Source organism: Erigeron canadensis, chromosome 4, assembly GCF_010389155.1.
Source record: "Erigeron canadensis isolate Cc75 chromosome 4, C_canadensis_v1, whole genome shotgun sequence".
In the NCBI taxonomy this organism is placed as follows: domain Eukaryota; kingdom Viridiplantae; phylum Streptophyta; class Magnoliopsida; order Asterales; family Asteraceae; genus Erigeron; species Erigeron canadensis.
Genome location: NC_057764.1, coordinates 28117715 through 28145062, shown reverse-complemented (window position 1 = coordinate 28145062; position 27348 = coordinate 28117715). Strand labels below are relative to the sequence as shown.

General features: G+C 32.4%; 2 protein-coding genes across 2 annotated transcripts; both read right to left on the bottom strand.

Annotated features, from left to right (window-relative positions):
- Positions 1-1426: 1426 nt before the first annotated feature.
- LOC122598150 (probable LRR receptor-like serine/threonine-protein kinase At1g07650) lies at positions 1427-13536 on the bottom strand. The gene is made up of 23 exons (XM_043770750.1): positions 13360-13536; positions 13070-13253; positions 10797-10868; positions 10642-10710; positions 10428-10499; positions 10124-10195; positions 9967-10038; positions 9799-9870; positions 9425-9496; positions 9158-9229; positions 9005-9076; positions 8646-8717; positions 8458-8523; positions 7788-7856; positions 6731-6789; positions 6270-6646; positions 5728-5923; positions 5322-5465; positions 4756-4874; positions 4465-4675; positions 3261-3501; positions 2479-2629; positions 1427-2158 (listed from the first exon to the last, which is right to left on the bottom strand). The coding sequence occupies exons 1-23, from the start codon at positions 13445-13447 to the stop codon at positions 1826-1828; spliced, it is 2955 nt and encodes a 984-aa protein (XP_043626685.1). The 5' UTR covers positions 13448-13536; the 3' UTR covers positions 1427-1825.
- Positions 13537-24039: 10503 nt separating this feature from the next.
- On the bottom strand, positions 24040-27130 carry LOC122595779 (small heat shock protein C4). The gene is made up of 6 exons (XM_043768218.1): positions 26870-27130; positions 25997-26113; positions 25603-25858; positions 25380-25500; positions 24750-24908; positions 24040-24261 (listed from the first exon to the last, which is right to left on the bottom strand). The coding sequence occupies exons 1-6, from the start codon at positions 26972-26974 to the stop codon at positions 24210-24212; spliced, it is 810 nt and encodes a 269-aa protein (XP_043624153.1). The 5' UTR covers positions 26975-27130; the 3' UTR covers positions 24040-24209.
- Between the last annotated feature and the right edge of the window lie 218 nt (positions 27131-27348).

The following is a 27348-nucleotide window of genomic DNA, read 5'->3' as shown; positions in this document are numbered from 1 at the left end:
CCCAAAAGGAAACGCCGGGATTGCTCATTTCACACCTACCCGTAACAGGGTCCGGTCTCCCGTCACCCAACATCTCGACAAACAAATATCTTCTTCTTGAGTCTACACACTTCTAAACATTGTGAATGAAATGGTTATGAAAAATGGTTTATAGAATGGTTTGAGAGAGAAAGATAAAATGGTGTGGAAGTGATAGAAATAGATGATTGTTTTTTGAAATGGTAGTGTGGAAGTGGTATTAATAGAAAAAGAAATTAAATAAATTTTTTAATATGGCTACTAGCCGTTAGTTTTAAAAAAAAAATCTTTGAAATTTTTTTTTTATTAGTTTCAACGTTCAAGTAGGACCCCACAACCCCTCAAGTCGCGCGTCTGGAATTGGAGGAAACGAAGGAGACGCAGCCGAAGACGAGGCCGTGCTTATAGCGGCGGCACGAAGCCGGGCGGCGAATGCGTAGAGGACGTCCTATAAGGACGGGCCTAAGTCTAGATATTGAACCTCTCACATATTATTTTTTTAAATCATAAAATTCATGAGAACCATATGCTTTAATTATTATACAACAAATATTAAACGATTCATATATGAAGGATTCTATATCTAAGTTTTAATATATGACAACCTCATATTTACTTTTATCATATTATATAGGGAAAAATCACACGTATATGATCAATCTTTCACTTTTTTGCCAATTTGGTCATTCACCTTTTATTTTTGTTAAAATGAAATGCAACTTTTTACTTTATTAACATTTTAGTCATTTATCTTTCACTTTTTTTATAACTGTAGTCACTCAACTTTTATTTTTGTTAAAATACGATGTAACTTTTGGATTAGTTTTTACATTAATCATTCATATTGTAAAAAATTGTTGAAAAACGGTATTAGAGTGTACTTGAACACCAATATGTAACTGGGTAACCTACAAAGAGTTCATCTTAACTTCCAAGTAACTTGTCATGTCACTTAAAACATGTTATTTTTGTTATCAAAACTTTAGATGACACATCAACACCATTATTAAATCCATTCATACCTATTTACCTTTTCTATTTTTAACCTAAATTTTCTTTTTTTAAATATCTTTGTATATAAAGTCATTCTTGTTGTTTATATAATATTTTTTAAAATTTAATCAATAAATAAATGATTCATAATGAATATTACTTTGATATCATATATGTATCTATTACTTTTACGAATCTAATGGTTATAGCTAAAATTAAAAGTAGATATATTAAAGAGAATAAACAATGGGTAAATATTAGTTCATTTTAATAAATATAAAAATTGGGTAACTAAAATGTTAAAAAAGTAAAAATTTGCATCTTATTTTAACAAAAATAAAAAATGAGTGATTATATTGGTAAAATCAAAAAAGTTACATCCTATTTTAACAAAATAGAAAATGAGGGACTAAAATGACAAAAAGATAAAAGATTGAGTTTATATAAGTTATTTTTCCCTATTACATATCAAATACAAAGAATCCTACCACTACTCCTACATGGACAAAGTACATGAAAAGAAAGATAAACAAAAGTGTTCGTGTGCACCCGGTCTAGCCCACCTGCTTCAGCTAATGCTATAAAGTTACGAAATTGACCTATTACTCAACCTACCTGACACATGCATTGATGCACGTCTTGCCATTTCTAGTTACGATTAAGTTTTGACTATAACAAAACGGCTAAACTCTATCTTTTGATGAGTTTTGGCTCTTTTGATACATAATAACACTATCTATAGCTTGTTACTATATGAGTTTATTCTTTTCTATAATTTATGTACACAATCAAATACATATTTCACATTGGTTGTTTAACTATCTATGTTTGAGATAAGCAAGGACTCTGTGGACGGGTCATCGCTCATGACAAAGGTTTCACTAGGGTTCTGCCAAAAGTGATTTCTCATGGTCTTGAATTTTGGATTAATAGTCGAAAACCCAGGGTCTGATAGCATATCTTGAACATTGGTTCGACCCTCTAGCATGTTCATGGCTTGAGACATTGTTGGTCTCAGGGTTGGTGATGCGTTTGTGCATAGAAGGGCCACATTCAGAATTGTCATTGCTTCCTCTGATGAATACTCAGACCCCAGATCTGGATCAACCAGTTCTAATAGACTTCCCCTCTCTTGCAAAACATATGCCTGCAAAACAAATGAACATGTCACGGTTTTACTTTTCATCCAAACTTCTTTGCTTATAATGTGCCAGATAAATTTTGTGATCGAATTTGACACACTAATTATTAATTATCAACAATTCGACCAGTACAGAAATTGCTCGTTTAACCCGAACCTATTTTGATCCATTCACCCAAGTGTCCGATCTTGCCACCTCTAGTTTCTGATTCATATAATATGTCAGATGTTCATTTAATTGATTCGTAACCAGTTCATTTGACTTCAAACATCATAATCAAACTGTAAAAAAACTTGATATACCAAAATATGGAGATTCCGCTTACCCAATCAAGAAGGTAAACGAAGTCTTCTTTGGGCCTGTAGTTGGTGTTGCTTTTGCCACTAACAATTTCTAGGGCCACAACTCCGAAACTATAAACATCTGCTTTAGCAGTCAAGTAGCCACGCATGGCATACTCTGGAGCCATGTAACCTCTGAGAACCAAACCAGAGTTATTAACAAGCAAGTTATTACAGAAAAGAGAAGACCATAAATAAACGTAAAGTGGCAACTTCAACCCATTAACTAACATCTGGGTAGACTCGGGTTATGTTTTACCTTGAATAGGTCAAACGGAAAAAATCGTAAGACCAACAAAATTGACTTAAAACTTAAAAGAGAACAGGTCAAATGGTAGAAATGCTTGAAAGTTTCCCTAAATACATTTTAAATTCATAAATCACTTAATCAAACCCATGGGTACTATAATCATAGTACATTTTCACTTTGCAATATAATTAAATGAAAACTAAATGTCGTGCAGAATGAGATTAGAGTTAACCCACACCAAGCCAACCCAGCACCCAGAATAACCCATTCTGATCCATTTGGCAACTTCTAGATACTAATAATTAGAAAATGACATTCATGGGTCCAGCAATACGAGTACTGATGTGGGTACTATAATCGTAGTACATTTTTACTTTGCAATAAAATTATATGAAAACTAAAAGTTGTGCAGAAAGAGATTAGAGTGAACCCAAACCAATCCAACCCAGCACTCAAAATAACACATTCTGACCCATTTGGCAACTTCTACATACTAATAATTAGAAAACAACATACATGGTTCCAGCAATACGAGTACTGATGTGGGTGTTTCCATCATCATTGAGCTTTGCCAAACCAAAATCCGAAATCTTGGCACTGAGATTTTTATCAAGCAACACATTGCTAGTCTTGATGTCTCGATGTACTATCTTCAGTTGCGACTCTTCATGAAGATAAACCAAACCTCGAGCTATCCCTAGGCATATTTCTACCCTTACAGGCCATGTTAGCTTTGTTTTGGATAATTTGTCCCGCCCTGTAGGAACCATATTGAATTTCTAATTAGTCTAAATAAGATATTTTTCTTTAATAGTTATGGGTAACAGATGGAGGTGGCAGTTTGGATCCATTTACTTGCAAATGGGTCCGTCTTATTATTATTTCTTATCTCAGATAGGTCGAACAGGTCAGATAGGGTGAAAGTTACCTAATGTACTACTATTTCTTACAATCTTCTAAATTGTTGTATCTAAAATTTATGTTATTATTGTTATGATATTGTTTTGTCGTCATAATCAAAAAATACATTGTTATCTATAGGGTTAAATACATAAAAAGGTAACCTATTCTCCTAATATTCCTAAAATGGGTAACGTATTTATGTTTTGATTATTAAAGGGACTCCGTTTTCAAATTGTATGCAGTAAAGGTAACATCATTAGTTTTTATCGTTGAACATTCGTTAAGCGTTAACGTGACATGCCACATCAATAAAGAAAAGGCCATGTCATCAAAGAAAATGGTCAATCTAAACAGTTTACACAACAATATCGTCATTTCCAACAATTGGGTATCATTTGTTGGTGAAATACATATAAATCGATGATGGGTATAAAAATGGTGGAAGAAAAATCGGTGACCGATAATGGGTATGAAATGGGGTTTGCATTGCTATGTGTATAGAAATGAGATATGCATTACGATGCCACGTAGACTTTTTTAATGATTTGACATGACACTTTGGCACTTAACGAATATATAACGTTAAAAACTAACGATGTTACCTTTATGCTTATAAATTGAAAACATAGTCCCTTTAATAATCAAAACATAAATTTGTTACCCTTTTTAGGAATTTTAGAAAAATAGGTTACCTTTTTATGCATTTAACCCTTATCTATAAGATATTATAAAGTGGACAAACATTATTTGCTGGTCAACCCATTTTAATCTACTTACCCAACCTACACATCTGATATAATAAAAATTGTTAGCTCACCAAAAAGAGCTCGAGATAGGCAGTTATTTTCCATGTACTCGTAGATCAAAGACAACTGATTCCCCTCAACACAACACCCATAGAGTTTTACGAGATTTGGGTGTTGTAATGCTGAAATCATGCCAATTTCATTGACAAATTCACGAGATCCTTGTTTAGACTTTGACGATAGTTGCTTCACTGCTATAATTGTCCCGTCCGACAATAGACCCTACACGACGAATGGTATATTAGTAATGCAACATAGAATTTTGTATGTCATGGACTTGCGTTTTCATTACATGACACCACCTTGTACACAGCACCAAAACCACCTTCTCCAAGCTTGTTTGAGAGATCAAAGTTCTTTGTCGCAGCTTTGATCTGTCTTAGAGTGAATATTCCTGTTTGCAGATCTAGACCTCGAAGTTCTGTCAGATAAAAGTTATTGTATATCAAGTCTTGTGATGAGTTGTGATACCAGAAATTAGCTCTATAAAGTATAAACTACATGAGTCAAGATTGGCGGGTGAGTTTACGGGGTAATAACAGGTCAGTTTTGTATGACTCCTTAACATCTTTGTAAATATTTATAACATATATGCTAATTTTGATTACCAAACCCACATTCTTACAACAACACAAGTCTTTAGATAAGATAATTTAGGAGATTGTATACATTACAAAAAAGGTGACCAAATTTCAACCAATTTGACCAGTTTCACATATCTCCCTTTTTTATGTGACCCATTTGATCCGTTTGAAATAAAACACAATCCAAATTAATCCATTATTCATACAATGGGCTAACATGGCCACCTTAACTTGAGACATACTAACTGAAAAAAGGACAAAAAGGAAAAATGAAAAGAGGGTACCTTTATCAGTTGCTTTTTTACCCATAAGGTAGCCTTTTCTCCACAAGACAATAACGATCAGAAACACAAAAAGCAGCCCCCCACCAACAGTCCCAACTATTAAGTTAACGTCAATCTTTTTTCCATACATTGGGGGGGTAAAGTCTGCAAAGCAACGCAATGAAGGCAGCATTGAGTGATACTCATAAATCGACTATAGAATGCATATCAACTCATAAAGGTTGGCATGGTTTATTTATTCTATTGAAGCTCATAAAAACTTTGACTCCATATAAAAGCATATCTCCCTGTTCATCTTTTCATAGAAATAGATTAATTAATAACACATTATACAATACTTAGTTCTGAAAATACGGAAATAGTGGACATTAGATATGGAAATGATCTAGACTCAAGAATGACTTACTCGGATCAACTGATATAGCTGATATGAGGGGACCATAACTTCCTCTAACAGGAATTCCAGTAGTGCCTTTACCAGCCCAATAAAGTTGAATCTTTAGTGTGTTATTTGTCACATTAACCATGTAACTCTTTATAACTGGCCTACCAGCACCTCCAGCCTCTTTAACAATATCAAAATCCTTTAATTTCAACTCCCCCTACATTGAAATTTTTTAACCAAATTAAATTTAATATATCATTGTTGCACTTGCATCAGTTATTCTATTCAATTACATGTTTAAAACAGGTGAGTCAGATCACGAGTCAAAATCGGTTCGATCAAACGGGTAATCTGTTGTATGGTTGGTTGGCTTAATACACGTTTAGTCCAAATCGTTGTAGACTTATAGGGACCTAAATTTTATACATCGCATGACTTTTGATATGTTTCCTTTAAGCTAACGTTTTTTACCCGTTCAACCAACTACAGATAAAAGCATACAGCCTAATCGACCCATTTATTAGTAAATATTCCACCTTTACTGTACTGAATAGTTGAATCACCTGTACATAAACATCGAATACACGCTTTCCGAGGCTGTTAAATGACTTGTCTTGGGTGAAAACAATCTCTACAAAGTGGAGGCTAACAGTGTAGTTCCCGTTCATGAGACACAGCCCATAATAAGTAAGAGAAATAGCAGATGTGCGTGCTGTTGTATATAGTTTTGTGTCGGATACACTATGAAGACTAGACGTGTTGGAAAGAATATAATCATCAGAAGGACGGTCGTCATCTAAGAAATTCCCTAAGCTGCTAAAAGCCCAATTCCTCTCTGCTCTAAGATTTGAGGCACCTTTTGCTTCTTCATCAGCTTTGTATTCTGTTCCATTTATAACTACTTCTTTGCCCCCACAGTTGATGTGCAGAGAAGAGATTTCTGATCCAGAAGATGATGATTTAATTAAGATATAAGATAGAGTAAATGGATATTCATATGGAATGGTAATGATGGGTTACTTACGTTCTTTAGGTGGATTGGTACATGGGAAATCTCCTGTTAGACATGAAGGATTATTGATTCTACATAAGACATACAAGATAAATATCATCATGTAGTTTCAACGCTTTCACAACACTCAATGTTAGAGATACAATATAGTCCGTCTTACTTAAGATGGGCCAATTTGAGTTGTGTTTTATCTCAAATGGATCAGATATTGATGTTTCCAAAAGCAAAGTTAAATCATTAACTAATCAGTGTTGTCAAAGGCGAGCGCCTCTTGCGCCTAGGCGCAAAAGGCGGGCGAGGCGCACCTCCAGCGCCTGAAACCCTAGGCCCAAGTCGACCATGAAAAAGGCGATCAACAACGGTCAACTCTGGTAGTCAACGGCAATCAAATTGGTTAAATGGGTCAACATTCGACTAAATCATTCAATATCCGCCCAAATCGTGGCTAGATCTAATGTTTTCCGACCAAAATGAGTGACCATAGTTGTTCAAGAAGATAAAAGAAGAGATGGAAAATATAAAATGGGGGAAGAAGACACAGAGTATTGACCATAGTCTAATTATTTGAAGTTTTTGGTTGAAAAGTTTGTATTTTTTGAATGATATTTGGTTTTATAAATGACATTTGATTTTTCTTTTACTATTAGTTTTCACTATATATAAATATTTTATAATTATTTACTTAGTGCGCTTTTTTTTTCCCGGGCGTGCGCTTTTTTGACATCGCCTTCGCTTTTGACAACTATGCAACTAATATAGAAAATGGACAAATAAAGTGTTAGTGGGTCAACCCAATCTGGATCATATCAACCCACCGCCCATTACCCAACCCGCCTAACTCCTCCATATGGCCATATTTCCACCTCTGATCAGTTAAGATCACGTGTCTTACTGATTGTTTATTGATGAAGAACAGAATAAGAAAAAGAAACTTTGTTTACATTTTACATTAATTATGAAAACATAACATAGATCAAAGACAACTCCAGCTTACTTATGCCATGGGAGTGTCCTAGAGGCCATTTAATATGAGAAAGAGCAAATAAGAAAGAAAAAAAAAAGTACTTACATCATTGACTCACGTTGACATCCACTTGAACCAGAAGTACCCAAAGTAAAATCGTTATAAGAAACATCCCTGTATAGGTATAAATATGCATAAAAACAACCCATTACTAAAATAAGATACACAGTTTGGTTCACTTTTTGATCATTTAGGATGTTATGTAGAGAAAATGAAAGTTACAGGTGAAGGATTTCTACTGATGAATGGCTTGATAAGGTTGTGGTTTATCTCAGGGTAAGTCAGATAAAAAGTATTGGATAAAAGGGGAATGGAAACACCTCCAAGGTGGCCTGGTGATTAACATCCTAAACCTCTTTTGAAGAGATCTCAGGTTTAAATCCCACTAGATACAATTTTGGAGGTGGGGGGAAGGTTCGGCAACAATCCCGGGATACCCTAGTTAGATCAAGTACATCTGGGTCAAAAAATAGACCCGTCTTCCCCGGGTAACCTGATTAGGGAAAACCTCATCTGTTTAGATATAAGGAGAACGGATCAAAGGGTTGCAAGTCAAACAAACTTTATTTTTTATGCTTAGAAGTTAAAACGTCCAGAAAGATTAAGATTTTTATTATGATAATACTGTTTTTTCAAATTATATCTAATGCCATAAATGCTTAAATTTGATGTAAATCATGTAGTGAATGATATATCTAGGGAAAACTATTCTTACACTGTCTTGGTGCTAGAGAGGACCCATCCAGGCACAGGTCCAGTAAGATTATTCTCTGTCAAATAACTAAAAAAAAGTGGTCACCCTTAGATAATTAATCATAGTTATTTATTACTTACCATGTACCTTTGAATCCAATAAATATTAAAAAAAAAAAAAAAGAGTATTATCAAAGATAGTTCACCTACATGTAATCCGTTTTTCCTAGTTGGGAAAAAGATGATGGTATCTCACCAGTCAAGTTGTTGAAGCTGAGGTCTCTACATCAACAAGGGATATCAAGAGTAAGTTCCGAGACAAGGCAATGTTAAAATAACAGTTATAGCATATTTGATCTAACTCATCAGATAATAAGCAGAAGCATAATTTGTTCATCTATACATTAGATACTACTGATAATTGCTACTTCAAGTCACGATAATCAGATACTCAGATTCAAACCGCAAATCTAAATGCCACCTAAAGTTATCAAATTCTATATATACAGAAACTAACCCTAGGGGATAGCCTAGAAGAGAAAACATGGAACATATATGGTATTACTTACAGAGTTTTCAGATTTCGCATATTCCCCACATATCCAGGAATTTTCCCATGAATCATACAATTCCTTAGTAACCTGCATATTTCCGTATTGTAATTAAAATCATCGCTTGAGTACTAATAGGTAGGAATCACCATACACACATTATTTACTCACAATTTATTCAACTCTTCCATCTTCTGCAGTGGCGGAAAACTAGAACCAGTACCTTTCAAGTCACTGATTCTCCTGTAACACAAAAATAGTTTCTCATATTATGTACTATACTGTAGAAAGGTTCTTCGAGGTCCATTAGTAAAGAAAAACTGAGTAGAATTTTAATATTAAAAAGGAATTAACCACTTCTTATACTCAGCTACATATATGGAACTTACAGAAAAAAAATAATGATAATAAGAGGAAAAGGCATAAGGAATTGCATACAGATCATTTAGTTTTGTTAACACAGAGATGTTAGAGGGGATCGGTCCTTCAAGAGAACAACCTTGTATATGCCTGCATCATATAAACGAAACAGTGACATAATTTGCATTAGTTTGAGGTGGCTACGGGGGTAATGAGTCAAAAAGGGTTATATGTACATGTCAAATGAGCCAGGGTTGGGCTGACATGTCATATGGGTGCTTACACACACATAAGATATTGTATGCGTTAAATATAGACTTTGGGAGATTAACCCATTGACCCTTTTGGGATAAAACACAAGCCAAATCAACTCATTTATGAGTAAATGGGTCACAGATGCCACCAAGTGGCACTGGCAGAAATTTCCGACTACATGCATAAAAGACTCTTACAATTTCCCTATCTGTGTCCATTGGCTAATGAAGTTTGGTATCTTTCCAGTGAAATTATTGTCGCTTATCCTCCTAGAAATGTAACAAAATCAGAAAGTTATTATAAAAGAATGTTATCAACCTTTATGTATTACAATCCTAGTTAGAAAGATTTATAGATATACTCACAAATCAGTCAAGTTAGTAAGTTTTGCAAGTGCAACAGGAAGCGGTCCAGTAAAGGTATTTGAAGCTATAACACTGGAAAAAAACAAAGTTGTACATGAATACATATAGCTTTTCATCAAGTCCAAGTATATAGGGTGAAAAGATGAACATTTAGTACAGCTTCTGTAAACTTTTCATGTTTCCGATGTCTTGGGGTATCAATCCTGAAAAACGGTTTCCTTCTATGCTCCTACAACACATTTAAGCAACAATCAACATGAAGTAAGGGTATGTCATGTTTTTGTTATAACTTATTTTTCATTATTTCTTTGTTGGCTCGTGTAAAGTAACAAAAAACAATACTAAGTTTACTATAAATTTCTCTCTTCTTTACTCCCTCTCTCTAGATTAGTTAAGTCCATGATTTTGTAAAATTGACATTTCAATCACTTTTGATATAAAGAGAGGGTAATTAAGCTTACAAATCTATGAGGGTGGTCATTCTGGTGAGAGCTCTTGGAAACTGACCAGATAATCTGTTTCCCATGAGAGAGCTGCATACATACATATTTAAGAAGTTAAAAAATGGAGACATAAGTTATCAGAACAAAATTTCATAACAAATTATCATGGTTTAATAATCATCTTGCAGGCAAAAAAATTGGCAATTAGAGTGATATATGGTTGAATAGATACAGGTTCGTCAAACGCATAGTGGCCCATTGGGAAGGTACAGTTCCATCGAGGTAGTTACGACTGAGATCCCTGCATGAATAAAATAAATTATAATGTTCCATAAACATTTAACTTGTATTGATCAATGTCTTATTTTGCAGAGATATTTTGCTTACAAAACTTTTAGGTATCGAAGCTTGGAGAACTCTGATGGAAGATCAGACGAGATGTTCTGCGATTTGATGTATCTGCATATCAAAAATTCATACTGTATTTAAAATACTTAAGTCTGTAGTTCATTTAGCATAGAAATTAACTCTTAGTTAGAGTTAAATTATGTTTCTGATGGTTCATTGATAGACTTCTAGTTAGCATAGAAATTAACTCCTAGATGTGATCTGCTGCATAATACTCTAAGCAGAAAAGAAACATCAAAGGCAGTCAGCGTTCATAAACTACTCTTCTACCCTAAATGTTCATTATAATGTTCGATTGATTAACTGGTAACATTTTCAAGTTATTTTGTTAAAACTGGAGAAATTGTGAGTTGCAAAACCAAAGACGATGGAACAACTTTGGAAGTAAGGAAATTGTAACACTATAGTTTAATTTAAAATTTTAAATCCTCTGGTATAAACATTTCATCACCATTTGTTGTGGGTTAACTTTTGTGGATTTAGTCACTATGGAACAAGATGATAGACGGAAAAAATAATACACTACCATATGGTTATTAATATGAGAAATAATAGTATTTATAAGTGATAATTACCAACAGGCTTCTAACCTGGTAGTAGAGTATTAGTTAGAGTTTGAAATGTGAGGTTGGGAGTTCAAATCCCGTTGTAGTCATAATATTTAGTTTTCTTGGTTCAACTTGCACCGAAAATTTACAAAAAAAAAAAAATATATATATATATAGTACTTCGGCAACCAAAACATTCAATGTTGGCAATATGATTTTTCTCAAGTATTAAGTGGTCTTTAACAGATTGGTATCAAGATATCAGCTGCTCCACATAACCTATTAATCATGGGTTCACGTCGCAGACTCTAGTTCAGTAGTTTATGGTTAAACATTTGGATCGTTTAAAAGAAAAGTATAATAATATTAATTAACATTCTCTCTTTTGACTTGGGATAGACTTTATTAAAAGTAGTTGACTAACTATCAACCAAGTAACTATAAAACAAAATGTTTCCTTCGTTTATGTTTTATTTCGAACCCTTGTACCCTAGCTTCTTGCTAGTTTCCAATTAATTTTGAATGTTCAAAAAAAAAAAAAAACTATAAAAGAAAAATGTAAAAACTTGCAAACTACATTCAATGTTATTAATTAATCATAATAACTCTTGGCAGGTAAAGAAAAGTGTTTTAAAGGTAAAAGAAAAAAAAATGTATTAAAAGGTTGTATTCTTAAAATAATTAGAAGTATTTGCAAAATATAAATAGTTTAAAAGTATGCAAAAGTGATGCAATATTCTAGTAGAAAAACAAAAAGGGGGGCCAAGTGAGCGGTGATACAGCTTGATTCCAGATTGGCAGTCAACATGCAGCCGTTGACTACATTCCAAGTCAATGTTAGTGTCTTTACTATGTATAAATAATTCACTTGCAAAGTTGCAATCAATCACAATAATTTTTTCTTTTCTTTTTCTAATAATACAAAAAAATCATCCAGGACTTCTATGGATGCATATTCATTAAAATGTTAAAATATTGAAAAAATATACGTGACAAATAATCATCCAAAATACTCAGATTTCGTAACTTTCGCAAAACATTAACAAGCGGCGACACTTACTAGTCCACACCCATCACGTTCTCACCCGTCACCCCAACTAACTAAATTATGTGAAAAACAATGTTTAAACAAACTCAGCGTCTCAGTAAAGAAACGTGACCATATTAACAAAGTCCTTTCCCACGTAACCAAATGAGACACGTGTCACCCCAAAGTAAGGATTGAACCTGGGTCTTCACCGCAAATTCTCATTGCCCCCCACCGCTAGACTATGCCCTTGGGTTCACAACAGTGATTATATGTACACTTAACATCAAATGAGAAACTAAACATATTGATTCACAAATTATATTGTGAAACAGTTTTCTATATAACGTAAATACTAATTAGTAAATCAACTTTCTAGTAGACTAAAATAGTGTTCGGCCTAGCTTATTTTCTAACAAACTTCATAAACTTAATAAAGAATCAAAAAGCCAATAAGCTCAATTTCACAAGCTTATGAGCTTATCAACCCGAGCTTGTGAGCTTAAATACGCTAAAAGCTCAACTTTATCGGCCTTCTGAAAGTTCAGTAGGCCGATAAGCCCCAAAAGCTAACCAACACCAACACATTTTCGCATTTAATCCTCCTTCTATACATATGTATATATATATGAATAAATGAATGTATATATGAGCGCAAGTAGAACGAATAAACGTACATATGAACGACACGACAAGTGGCATTTCCTTGAAAACTGCAATCGCAATCGATGGAAACATTATATCCTTTTTTATACTCACCACGGCCCCATAATCCTTCACCTGTACACGGATTCTTTTCCAAATCCCATTCTTTCTTCCCTGCTAACCCTAATTTTTCCCCTATTTCCTTCAATATCTTTACTGTATCAAATCAATCAATCAATCAACATTCTATACTATAAATTATCACTACAATACTCATTATAATATATATAATAATAATAGTTAATACAAGATGAAAACTGACCTTCTGCCTTGTCTAGCTCTGCTGATTGTGTGAATGTTATGTAATAAGTTAGTGAAGTTAGGAGGAAAATGAAGAATAGTTTTTTCATGGTGAAATTTTAGCTATGCAAGCTCAATTAGAGCAAATACATGTAATGTTTATCATATATAGAGATGTATATGTATATATGTATGTAGATATATATATAGAGAGAGAGAGAGTAAGGAGTTGTAGTGATAGAGAAAGGTGTAGTAGTAGTAGTAGCAGTCAAAGAGGTGAAAATGAAAGACAGAGAGAGAATAAATTAGGAGGGGATATAGAAGATGAGAGTTTGGGTTGGCTTCATTAAAAACTAAATTAATTACTCTTAACAACTTTAATCATTACTTATCCAAACAAAGCTTTTCAAGTAAACGTTTGTAATTTGTTTTGTCACATGTTAATCTTTATATATAGAAATATGAATGAAAAACTAGGATAACAAGCTGTCCGTATATAACTTTTTTCTAATAAAGGTTGTTGAAAAGCCACATTACTTGCATAACTTTGGGTTTATAGAAAAGTAATATTTGCTCAAACCATAATTTTTTTTACTTTTCAAGAATATTGAGTCAATATTGTTGAGGTGGTTACTAGTATTACTATCGCATGTTGATCATTTGTGTGCGTGTTAAGTATCACACATTCCCACTTATAAATGTGACCTTACCAAAAAATTAGGTTAATGTTCTTTTTTACATCATCCCTTGTTTATGAACTCATGTTACTCACTTTTAGTTATACGCACAACACGAGTTATATATGGTAACGACAAAGCATGTAAAAGAATTCATATTATTTAAAGAGTTAATGAAGATAATTTAGTAAATAAAAGATATATGTTATAAATATTTTAAGAGATTTCAAAAATAGAATACCTATACCTAATTTGTATTATAAGGGAATATACATTTGATCATGTCGACAACTAAAGCTCAACACGGGTAGTGAGATGATCATCACTAGAGTATCATTGACGAACCACTAGAGTATCATCGTGTCAACAGGGTATCATCCATCATATATTTTGTATGTAATATTCATTTTTTTGAAACAGTATCCTTTTAGAGCATATGATCATCATTTAGGGTGTTAATTTACCTATTAACATAGATTAACATATCACCTGCTTCCATCTATAGTCCAAAATCATAATTTCATTTTTGTCTGAAGTAATTGGACACTTGCTTGGCCATCATACAACCTTCACTTTCATATCCGTTTGTATTAAGTATTTGAACTAAAAGTTTTTTTAATATCTTTTAATATTATGACTAAAACTTTTTTTTTTCTTTGTTAAAAAGATTATGAATATTAGGAAAAGCAAGTAGAATAAAAAAGCCTTTTAAGAAGAAAATTTCAACAAAGACTAACATAGTACATTATTTTTAGACAATCAATATAGCAAACCAATAATAATACTCACTTTGTTAAATTTTGACCCGTAATAAATACACGGGCTTACATATTATCAATTATAAGATTAAGTATAAGTAATACATAAAATCTTGTAAATTTCAATGTAATAATATTTTTAAAAGACAAACTGCTCGATTCAAATATAAATAATCTTTAAAAAATATAGATGAACTAAATGATAATAAAATCAGTATGAATGTCTATAGTGTAAAATAATTAAAATTGTGTTTATTGTATGTAATCATCTTTAAATTAAGTGTATTGTATTTAAGAAGGCATACGTGGCAACTAACCAACCATATATAGTTGTCACTTATTAGTTATTAATTGGTCGGATACATTTTCTTACATATAATACACATAATTTAAAGATAATTATGTACAATGAACACAACTTTAGTTATTTCACACTATAGATATTTATCCAAAGTTTATTACATTTCAGGATACTAATTCATATAAAAAATATATACTATATAATCTTGAGCTAGTTGATTTTCAAGATGAAAAAACAAAAATGTTCGTTTTTTCATAAACGATTCATAACTTGATAGTTTTTCGTTTTACTTTAAAGAATTTTAATAATCTCATGTAAATAAAGTCATTCACATGTAAAACATAATAAATAAATAAATAATTTGTATATCGCTAATAAAGTGTTTCATTATTTGATATCCGTATCTATTTATGTGTTTCATCACCAAATGGATAAATATAGATGAAAGACTTAGGCTTTAACGTATTGAACATAAATCTTGGTGTAATTTGGGTATTTTGCTGGCAAGGAGTTTCATTTTTTTGATATACATATTTATTTATTCATTTTATCCAATAGATATGAACATAGATAAAGTTATTAACTCAGTAAGCTTAAACGGACATGACATGAACATAAATATGGCTCCACCCGGTTAATAGCCGTTGCAATCCATTGTCATGTATAGGTATAGATATAATCTTATAAAGAAATTCGAATATGGCTTATACATGATTTACCGTAGTTATATATATATTGTGTCATAAAGAAATTTGAATATGTCTCATACATGATTTGTGAATATGAAAGAAATTGTATTTAAAGTAAACGGATGATCGAAACTAAGTTATAATATTTAGTAATGATAAATATAATATATGTTTATTGTTTAGTTAAAGTTTTGGATTTACCTTAAATTTTTAAAATCATATCAAAATCGAAACTTGTAAGCATAGAGGATGACGAAAAATAGCCTTGTGATTTCGGATCATAAACTCAAGACAATTTTATTAATGAGAAAACGATTAATCAAATAAGATTAAAATGTGTTTTGTGTTTATAAGCTAAGAGTTAGAGTTTAATTATAAGTCCAATAAGAAAATTGAATTTATATACAATTAAAATAGCTAATTTATTAGAATAAATAAATTAAAAGGACACGTATCAATCAAGGATTACGTCACGTGTCGTTTCAAAAATATCTCAAATCTGTTTTAGTTTGTGATTTCAGATCATGAACTCAAGACAATTTTATTATTGAGAAAACGATTAATCAAATAAGATTATAATGTGGTTTGTGTTTATAAATTAAGAGTTAGAGTTTAATTCTAAATCTAATAAAAAAATTGAATTTATCTACAATTAAAATAGTTAATTTAATAGAATCTTAATCTTAATCTTAATCTTAATATATACTATAAGACAGTTGAACTAATTACTTATTAACCAATCAAATCGCTCAATTTCATCAAATTGACTATCGCTTATGTCATCATTTAGATTAGCTATAAATTAAAAACTCTGATAATCATTATCCAAATATATTATTATATTAGTATTTATATTAATTTGTATAAAAAATCTCATTAATCTACACTTTTTTGTTTTCCATCAATAATTTACACTTGTTAGCCCTCAATACTTAATTTATATTTATTTTTAGCATCAACTCGAGGAGATTTTTTAAAAACGTTACAAAGTATATATTTAATTTTTTAAAGTTTCAATTGTCACTCAAATCAATAATCCTAATTGTTATCAAAGAGTATGAAAACAATCCTAATCGTTATCTAATTATCATAGGACATGTGAGTGAAAGTAAACCTATTCATGTTATAACACCGCATCATGATCAAATACATATATTTGAATGTCAAATACAGGATCACAAATATGTTTATATTTTAATTCCTAATTATGTTTAATAATAATATCAAATTATGAGTATGTGCCTTGTGGAATGATTACGACAAACAATTCCATCAATATGTCTCAGCTAATAATAACAGTGACGAACATGTGATTATTGTACTACAACTTGCAAAGTATAACACTTCGAAGTGTATACGTTCAAAATTATAAGCTTTTATGAATTAAATGTATGAATATCTAATATTGATAATATCGTAAACCCTGTGTCCAGTGTTGGACATGGGTTTAAAATCTAGTATATACTATAATACAGTTGAACTAATAACTTATTAACCAATCAAATCGTTCGATTTTATCAAATTGACTCTCGCTTATGTCATCATTTAGATAAACTATAAATTAAAAATCCTAACAATCATTATCCAAATATATTAATTTGTAGAAAAAGTCTCATTAATTTACACTTTTTTGTTTTCCATAAATAATTTACACTTTTTAACCTTAAATACTTAATTTATATTTATTTTTAGCCATCAACTTGATAGGGTTTTTCTTAATTTTTTTAAAAATGTTACAAAAAGTATTGTAACACCCATCGTTTAAAAATAAGGATTTCCAAAAACTTTTGCCTAACGGCGTTAAAAGAAGCGAAATTAAACTTTAAAAGTCCAAACCAGCAAAATCTGTTTGGTTTATTCATTAAATGGTGTTACTAGCCATATCATCAAAATAAGTCTAAATGGAAATCCATCGGTTGCCCAACATTAAACAACCGAACACATTATCAATACAAGTCATTATTATCTAAACATAAAGCAAATGTCTAGAGCGAGCAGCCACTATGGGTAAACTATAACCAGCTTCAAGATCATCTACCCATGCCTCACATCTTTTCACATCTACCTGCTCACTATTGTTGGACCTGAGGGCACAACACATTTTAAAAGAGCAAGTGTTAGCTAACGAATTAGCTAAGTAAGATAACACATAAGTTATGAAACATTTGTCCATTTAAAACATTATATAAAAGTCATATTAAGTCGTTAAGGCACAAATCCTCAAACATATCATCACACTTACATATCATATCATCAACATCATTTATATTAGGATGGGTCATCCTAAATGTGCCTAGTCATCTTTTGCATCATCACATATCACATTTGAACATCTTTATAATCGTGACAAAAGTCACACGTCTCATATAACATATGCATCTCGTTAAGTGTGACATAAGTTGCACCCGACTAGATGAACCACCATTCAGTAGTGCATCAATGTCGTTAAGGAATGGCAAGCCAATCCAGGAGTAATCCGTATGTTCAATGACAATGGGGCTGGTAAGACCTCCCGTATTACTCTTCACGTTGTACCATGTTGCAAGGAGCCACCCAAGCAACCACATCAACGCACTTAACCGGGATAGGGCAAGTACGGGTTAAGCTTAACACTTTCACATCAAATTTACGAGCTCAATGTCACATCACATATAGTTTAGGTGTTTACACAACCTAAACAATCATCACATATACATCATTACGTTTGGGCTCTTAAACGTGCACGTGTCATGGCAACTTAATAAGTCTAGTGAACTAGATGGACAAGCCATGTAATCATGCACATTTCACATATCATCATCATACATCACATTTCATAGCGTTTCATTTCATATCATCACATCGCATACATTGTTACATCACGTACATCGTCACATATCAATGCATATCGTATATCATTACAACATTGCATAACATTTATCATCTTAGATCGTACATCATTTCATATCATATCATCTATTAAGCATACATAACATCTCATAGCAATACGTATCATTGGGGTAGCATTTCAGGCTTTTATATGCATCTACATAGCCCATATTACCTCCCGTATAATCCCGAATACCCATAAGCAAACAAGATACCATTTGGGATGTTATTATATGAAAACCATCTTTTGTTGAACCCTCATTATGTCAAAGTAGTGTATCTTACCTCAATGGAGTGCACAAGAAATGATAACGTAAGTTACCGAGCTTTGCAAGTATTCCGACTACCTATAATCATTAAACGACATAATGAGCTAATAAATACCCACTCACTTATGGTCATGACTCATGTCTAAATACCTATAAACATGACTCATGACAATGCTTGATGCATCGGACATTCGATTAATACTTTAAAGCTTACATAACTCGACGAAACTCGGGATACACTCACTAAATTAACCTTTCCGGAAACTTGACATTACAATCATCTTTCAAAAACATTTCCATTAGAAAGTAGACTCTCTCACGATTCCGTGGATATCTTATTTGTCAAAAACGGAGTTACAGTTCAAAAGTTATGGCCATTTGAAAATTCTGTCGCTATTGCGTCGCAACTACCAAGTTGCGTCGCAACTAAAGGTCACTGTTTTCTAGTTGCGCCGCAGCTTAGTGGCTGCGCCGCAGCTAGTCCCGGTTCTGCACAAAACTCATTGTTTAACCTCCAAAACTTAACCAAACATACCCCAAACGACCCCAAACCTCATGAACGACTTTTGTACCTCAAAATTCACCATTTTAAGACGATAATGATGCAATGAAATCATTGATTAATCCTTACTTGATTTGCATCACATAATAAAACGTTTTAGGTCAATGAATCAACGTTTAAGACATCAATTGATCATCTAATGACCTAAATCAGTTATGGATCTGATTATATGATTGAAATAATATAAAATCAATGTTACTATACCTGGGATACCTGGAGATTACAAAGAGAATTCAAAAACTTGATCAAAATATTCTCGAATCAACCAAACAAAGATGAAATCGAACAAGGAATTGATTATGGCAATGGGGAATGGTTAGGGCTCAAAGAGAAAAGGATATTAGAAGCTAAAGACCTGCTCTTTGACCCTAATCCCATTTTTGACTTTCACCCTATGTCAAAACTCGTCCCTAAGCTTCCAAACGTCACATTATTAGCCCTAAACACCTATATGAACTATATACAACTCAATAAACACTTTGAACACCTCTAAAGGCATATAACTACATCTTGAACACATTACTACGTCAATCAATAAGACATTCAAGTCTCACACGCATAACACAATAACTACATATAAGCTCTAAATTTAACATGGACGTAACGGACACGTTACGTTGACTTAACGACTCAAGTCAATCGTTAAATAAAAAGTTTGGGATGTTACAAGTATTTATATTTAATTTTTTAAAGTTATAATTGTCACTCAAATCAAAAGTCCTAATTGTTATCAAACAATATGAAAACAATCCTAATTATTATCTAATTATCATAGGACAGTGATTGAAAATAAACATATTCATGTTATGGGTTGTATCATGATCAAACACATATACTTGAATGTCAAGTACAAGATCACAAGTATGTTTATATTTTAATTTTTAATAATCCTTCATAATAATATCACATTATGAGTACATTTGGTTTAAAAAATTATATAATAAATAAATTATTGTAGCATGTGCCTTGTGAAATGACTACGACAAACAATCTCATCAATATATATCAACTAATAATGACAGTGATGAACATGTGGTTATTGTACTACAACTTGCAAAGTATAACACTTATAAACCGTATATCTTCAAAATTATAAGTTTTATGAATCAAATGTATGAAGATCTAATATTAATAATATCGTAAACTCCGTGTCCAGTGTCGGACACGGGTCTAAAATCTAGTAAATAAATTAAAATGACACGTATTGATTAAGGATTACGCCACATATCGTTTCAAGAATATCTCAGTCCTTTTTTTAATTTATGGGTAGATTGAAGTACATGTGTTCACACTTCACACTATGATGTCGTTGACATTAATAAGTCATTAGACCATCCACACTCCCAACTTACATCAACCCAACCTTTAATTAAAAAATTAACTTCTCTCTCTTCTACAGTTTCACCTAAACAACTCAATCTAACTCAACCTTTTACCCACATTCACAACTCAACTTATATTATTTTTTAACTAAATTAATATGATTTATGGTATAAAATATGGATTTAAGAATTTATAGATTAGAAGTGAGATGGTGATATAAATATAAATTATGTCTATACACTATTTATAGACTAAAATTGACTCTTTTTAAAAAAAAACAAACTAGATAACATCAAACTTTTTTTAAAATAAGATTTTTTATCCAAGAATATTTTGAACCAATGTAACAATAACAAGTGTCATAAAGTTATACTTTAATATAAGGTTTCGTATCCGAAAATATATATATTTTCAAGATTCCTCTGTTTTTAACAAAGTTTATGTCAAAATATTCGTAAAGAAAAAATAGAAAATACCATGTTTTTATATTGTTATAAAGTACTATAAAATGAAAGATATAAAAGAAAAACCAACAAGGTTTATAAATAAATCTTAACTAATCGTAGAGTGACAAGTAGCAAAAAGTAAGGTGACTTTTTAAGTCATGCCACCACCTAGGTTGCTATTTTAAATGACTTTTTCATTTTTTTAAAAAAGATTTAAGTGATTCACCTCCTGAAAAGGTTGGGGATGTGGGTGGTCTAAAAATGTTAATGCATTGTATAACTGCATAGTTTTATTAAATATTATCGAATTAGAATAGAATGTAATTGAACTAGTCAAAGAAAAGGCAGACACGTTTTTCAAGTATAATTGGAATGGCTACAAAAAAGAAATGGACCGTACGCGCTTTCTGCATGCCACGTCGGATCCAACCCTACCTATATATTGTCCCATAGTTAGTTGATGGTTCTATGTGGTGAATTGAAATATAGAACCTAGACTAGATGATAATAACACATGAACATTCCTTACTACGCACCTCAAACAGGTTCATCCACCATAAAAATATCAACTAAAACATTCCATATATTGAGTAGATGATTGATATATAACTAGACGCATGCTTGCGATGTGATAGTGATGACGTTGGTGTCAATGGGTTGCGACAGGTGGCTGTGCAAGTCAGTAACGGATCCAGGATATTCTATTATAAGGGGACATGTACCAAGGGGGTTGGATTAGAGGCGGATCCAGAAAACGAACTTATCGGGGGCCAAAAAAATTCCGTTAATTACAGATTTGACGTATTACGCAAAAAACTAATAACGATAATACGATATTACATATTTGAGTAAAACATCATAACAAAAACAACTTTTGGTGAACCCAAACTTAATTCATGAGACCATATGATTTAGTTTTTGAAATACTAGCAATTTTAGATCATTTTAGTAGTTTTTAACTTTTCAAAAAGATGTTAATAGCTAAGCAAACGTGGTACATGCATCAGAATATCACATGACTCCTTAAAGTGTTATATTAAAATGTTTTTACAGTGTAAAGAGTTATCAAATTAGGCTCAAAAGTCAAAACATAGGACATTTCAAAATCTAGAATGGGGCATGTAACAATAAACTATCCAAAGCTCATGTTTATCTGATATAAAAAAACACTTTTTTTCATAATAAATTTGAGAATATAGGGGGCATTACCCCCGGTACTTTAAAGCTACATCCGCCCCTGAGTTGGATAGTGGGTTGAACAGACCTACTTTTAATATGTCAAAAATATTCCTAGTTTCTTTATAAAATTTAATTTGTTGGTTATATACTTAGATCTCAATCGAAGCTTGATTATGTTTTGTGCTATAGGCTTCACATATTATTCAAGGCTTCACATATGGACCTTAACTATTAAGTGCTCTATAAATGCTTTTTGTTAAATTAAAATATAATAAAACAGATTGACTCTTTGGCAACCACGATATCGTCTACTACAATCCTTCAATTTGGTTTGCTTAAGTTAAAGTTATAAACTTTGATATCAAATCTGCCTAAAAAGTAATACATGAAACATAGCTGAAAACCAAATTAATCGTAAGGTAATATGTAGACATAACCAAAAACCAAATCGTAAGTTTGACTGTTGAAAACTATAGTGTGTGTGGAGTTGCATCACTCTATATATTTATCTTCTCAGTTAATTTTTGCATGTGTCTTGTTTTTATTGTTCTAAACAATTTTTAAGTAAAAATGTAATTCTTGAATTATCTAAAAAGACAAAGAGCTTGTGGTTGATCGTATCGGATCTTTCATTCGTTTAGAGCAATAGATGATAACTAAGCCATATCACACCTTAAACCGCATTGAAAGAAGAAATTTGAAACCTAAATATTCCGATCAAGGTTATAGAGCATTTTAAAGCAGATAACATGAACATGAATTGAGTATCATTTGATCTTAGAGACGTTTAAGAGGTCATTCTAATTAAGCTTTTACACAATCGGTAGTATGGAATTAGTTCGTAAGTGAACTATTTTTGCCATTTCATTAGTTTCATTGACCACCTCCTAAGCCCCATTGAATGCTTCTTGTTGAGAAGATCAACATATTAAAGTGTACAATGAAAGTTCTTTCCCGAAAATGTTTTCAATTTAGTAAAAAAATAATATATGTACTTTAATTACATGATAACTATGACTACAAGTCTACAACGAATATGAACCTCTAAATCACAAGAAGTTGTTGATACCGTAGGACCCAAAAAGTTGATATGTCACTTTATGGTGATTTGTTTTAAAAATCTACAATATTTCTATATTAATTTATGATCTCTGTCTATGAAAAAACTTAATATTAAGTACTTTAAGTGTCTGATTTTAATCTCTTTCACATCGTTGCAACAACAAGAACTGTTACTTGTATAAGGCTATAAGCAGTCCTAGAGATGTTGTACCGAAGATGAGTATCTTTGGTTATGGTGGTGTAAATAGAGGGCGTCGACGCCCTGGAATGAGTAACGTTAATAAAACATCGACAAGTGGTATTATGTTTTCAATGTCAACTGTTCTTTTATTTCTTTCTGCATTTAATTTTGTCAAATGTCATCTGAACTATACTCTTGCATAGAACGTCTCGATTTGCATTATTAAAAAACTGTTGGAACATTAAAGTTAGTTTTGCAATGTTTTCTGGTGGGCCTGACCCATTTTGACTTTCTAACATGTTATTCCATAGGCCATATCATATTATTAGTATATTGCGACTGCAGTCAAGTCCGTAGCATAAGAACAACACCACACCGCACCACGGATTCTAAAAATATGGACTCTGCACCGGTTGATGCAGATTCTGAAAATTAACATATTTATGTGATTTGTACACGGTCGCTATACATGTGAATAACACAAGATATAACTTCAGATTTATACTACAATATACAAGTGTGTATATATCTATAAATAAATTACCCATGAAGGGGCATCACCAGGCTGGGACTCGAAGTTTAGTAATGGTAATGCGTAAAAGTCCATCCCTGCATAAGTAACATTCTATCAAAATCAAGTATAAAGATATACAGTAGATAGTCTTGCCCCAGAAAGCTAACTAACAAAAAGTTGTCAATTTCACCCTTTTTACACATTTCTCGCATTCCCTATTGGTGAAGGGTTGTACCGAAAAAATCATTGCATTTAAAATTGCCTAACAATCCCAGGGTGAAACCGTCCCTTTGGGGATGGTGTAATATTGCATATCTAATATAATCAAATGATTAGTTGGAGGGTAACTCTCAACTCATTAGGGTATTAGACCCCATTTCCTTCTAGGTTGTTGTTTTAGAAAAATTATATTATAGATATTTTGTTTTACTTGTTAGAAATAAAACATAAACCTGCTCGAGCATATTTTAAATGGTTTGAACTTGACCTCTACTTTGAGTATAAAATGAAATAACCAACAATACGAGTAGAAGAAAGACAAACAAATACCGACACACATGATGAACTGAAGGTGTTGACTTACAAGAATTCAGCTGAAACAGAATCTGGGTTCACGTTAAAGGGTAGGGGCCAACTGATCTCAAAGGGTCCTTCTCGAATCTCCCTTTTGTAATATGAAGAGCTCGTTTGATCACCTAATGAGCTGGCTGTAGTCCTCCCCTTGGTTGTTCCAACAGTCAAACTATTAACAAATTTGCCACCGATGATTAGATATTTATGAGATGTAATACATACATAGGAGTAAAGTTGTAGCAACGACCATATTCGGTTGTGGTATATTCCTGCCATAGCAATTATATGGGCTAGAGGAGGCCAGACGGGTGGGTCAAGCAGGTTAGGTGCTGGGTGAAAACATATTCGGCCATTTTTTAGCATGGGTCAAAATATGTCAGGTTTGGTTGACAAAGAGATTTAGAAGGTTGCATCAGTAGACTACTTAATTGAAGGTCAAAACATGTCAGGTGTTTTCTACTTATTTGACCCGTATAATCCATTTGAGGTTTTGGCAATTTGGTCAGTGCCCTTTAAATTTTCTGATTTTACCCATTGAGATAAACACTACCCAAATCAACTCACTTATACACAAACGGGTCAAATGTTACACCTCTACTAAATGCTTATATAGTGACATGATTTATAGATATCATCTTACGTGGTATTATCAACTTCAACTCTTATGTCATTGATACTAAATCCTGGCAGCTCTATCAGTAGAATATACTTTCCTGCGGATTCTGCAACATCCATCCTCGGGGTTAGCTTTTTCTCCATCCCTGTATCATAAAAAGGGTCAGTATAAACATTAAAAAGGGCGCTAAGTAAACCACTGAAATACTGATGTGTCAAAGCTTTCAAGTCATCTGACACGTTTATACCGCGATGTTTAGTAGCATATGTGCAGTTCTTGGGGATGAACTTCATTGGCGCATCTTTGTCTACAGTTGTTCTGGAATACTTAGGTGGAAGTGCAGTAGGTAACTTGCACTCATCAACGGCATAGTGAACATTTCGAATTTTTGGAAAATTGGAGTTAACGCTGGCTGGTTGAGAAAACAAGGGTGACATAAGTTCAGAAGACTCCTGTTTACCAGAACCGGTGGATTTGAAAGGCACACTTGACTGGTCACAATCCTGACAAATAAAGTTTACGATATGAATAACCAGATCAAATCTCTTGATCTTTCTAGTTAGAAATTGATATGGATTTCATTTCTAGATGTCGATTTTCAACAAAAGCGTAGGGGTAATAAAGCAGGACAAATTAACAACCTGTTGTGTTGAAGCCTGTCTCATGAAACTACCTTGGGACCTCAAATCTTGTCTGGCAAAATGCATACTATTGTCACATCTCTTCTTGATAGAGGATAAACCACCACCACTGCAGTTCTGAGTATATAATATAAGATATTCAGCATAAGAAGGATCAGGAAGTGGGTAATCTAATCCACAGTTTCACTGAAAGATATGGGCTAGGAGGTATGCACGAATTGCGCACATAAGTAAAGGGTGTTAAACCCATGTTTTCCAAAATTTCCAAATTAGACATAACTTCTAAATTTTCCGGTGGTTAATATATATACAAACACGAATTTATCAACCATCACCATGGTGACTAAGTGATCAAGTGTCCTAGTGTTCTCTTAAAAAGGTCTCAGGTTCGAACCTAACTGGGGATACATCTAAAGCAAACACTTGCCTTCCTCGCGTAACCTAAACAGGGGAAACCTAATCCATTTATCCATTACAAACATGAATTCATTACTATCTTACAATCAAGTTCTCGAATTCATCGCTACATTAAAAGAAAAACAACACCACTTCATATTATCCCAACACAAATAATAGCAACATACATCTTAATTAGTATTCATCTTAATTAGTAAACAACTGCCCTTGCCTTTGGAGGCAGAAGTCAAGGGTTCGATCCTTATGCCCAGCAAGGCTGGAGGTCTTTTTCTACCTTCTTGGGAGTTACTTTACTTTTTCTTTTTTTACTACTCATAGCTTAACTACCATTTTAATAATCTTGATAGGTTTTACTACTCATAGTACTACTATATACATAAATATATAAAATCCATGAAAGGCAGATATGCATAGTAGTATATATATATATACAATGAATAGTTAGTAGAGAGTTACTAGAGGGAAGATATGAGTTGCAAGTGGTGATATATTATCTGCTGCTGCTGAAGACAAGTGACAACTGATCATCTCAAATCTCCTTCTCACTGTTTCACTCTCCATATTCTTTAGTTCGTTTTAGCTAGCTTTACTGACTGATCCTGCTTGTTTCACTGAAAGATATTTGATGGTTATTTTTTAAAAGAAGTTTCTTTATGATAACAAATAGAATACTCCACAAATAATTTGGTTGTTGATATTTTTATTTTTATGGGTGATATACAAGAACGTGTCCTTCATTGCACTCTCAACTTTACCAGATATATATATATATATAAAAATAAAATGAGGTGAAAAGAGCCAATGTTTTGTCGCCTGGTACTGTACATGTTTGTTTTGTATTCGTTTTAGATTTTATATAAAAAAAATGTTGTATATAACTGTTAAGTAAATACGAGTAGTTGTTTGATAACTTTATGTCGACATATATATCATTC

What these genes read in the sequence shown, in the direction of transcription:
- LOC122595779 (XM_043768218.1), bottom strand. Translation starts at nt 26,974, where the DNA reads ATGGAGAGTGAAACAGTGAGAAGGAGATTTGAGATGATCAGTTGTCAC. An exon ending in ATATGCTACTAAACATCGCG is followed by an intron (nt 25,501 to 25,602) that starts GTATAAACGTGT and finishes TTTATGATACAG; the next exon opens with GGATGGAGAAAAAGCTAACC. An exon ending in TCTGTTTCAGCTGAATTCTT is followed by an intron (nt 24,262 to 24,749) that starts GTAAGTCAACAC and finishes TTACTTATGCAG; the next exon opens with GGATGGACTTTTACGCATTA.
- LOC122598150 (XM_043770750.1), bottom strand. Translation starts at nt 13,447, where the DNA reads ATGAAAAAACTATTCTTCATTTTCCTCCTAACTTCACTAACTTATTAC. An exon ending in ATGAAAAGTTTACAGAAGCT is followed by an intron (nt 10,039 to 10,123) that starts GTACTAAATGTT and finishes GTTTTTTTCCAG; the next exon opens with TGTTATAGCTTCAAATACCT. An exon ending in GTTTTGGTGCTGTGTACAAG is followed by an intron (nt 4,676 to 4,755) that starts GTGGTGTCATGT and finishes TTCGTCGTGTAG; the next exon opens with GGTCTATTGTCGGACGGGAC.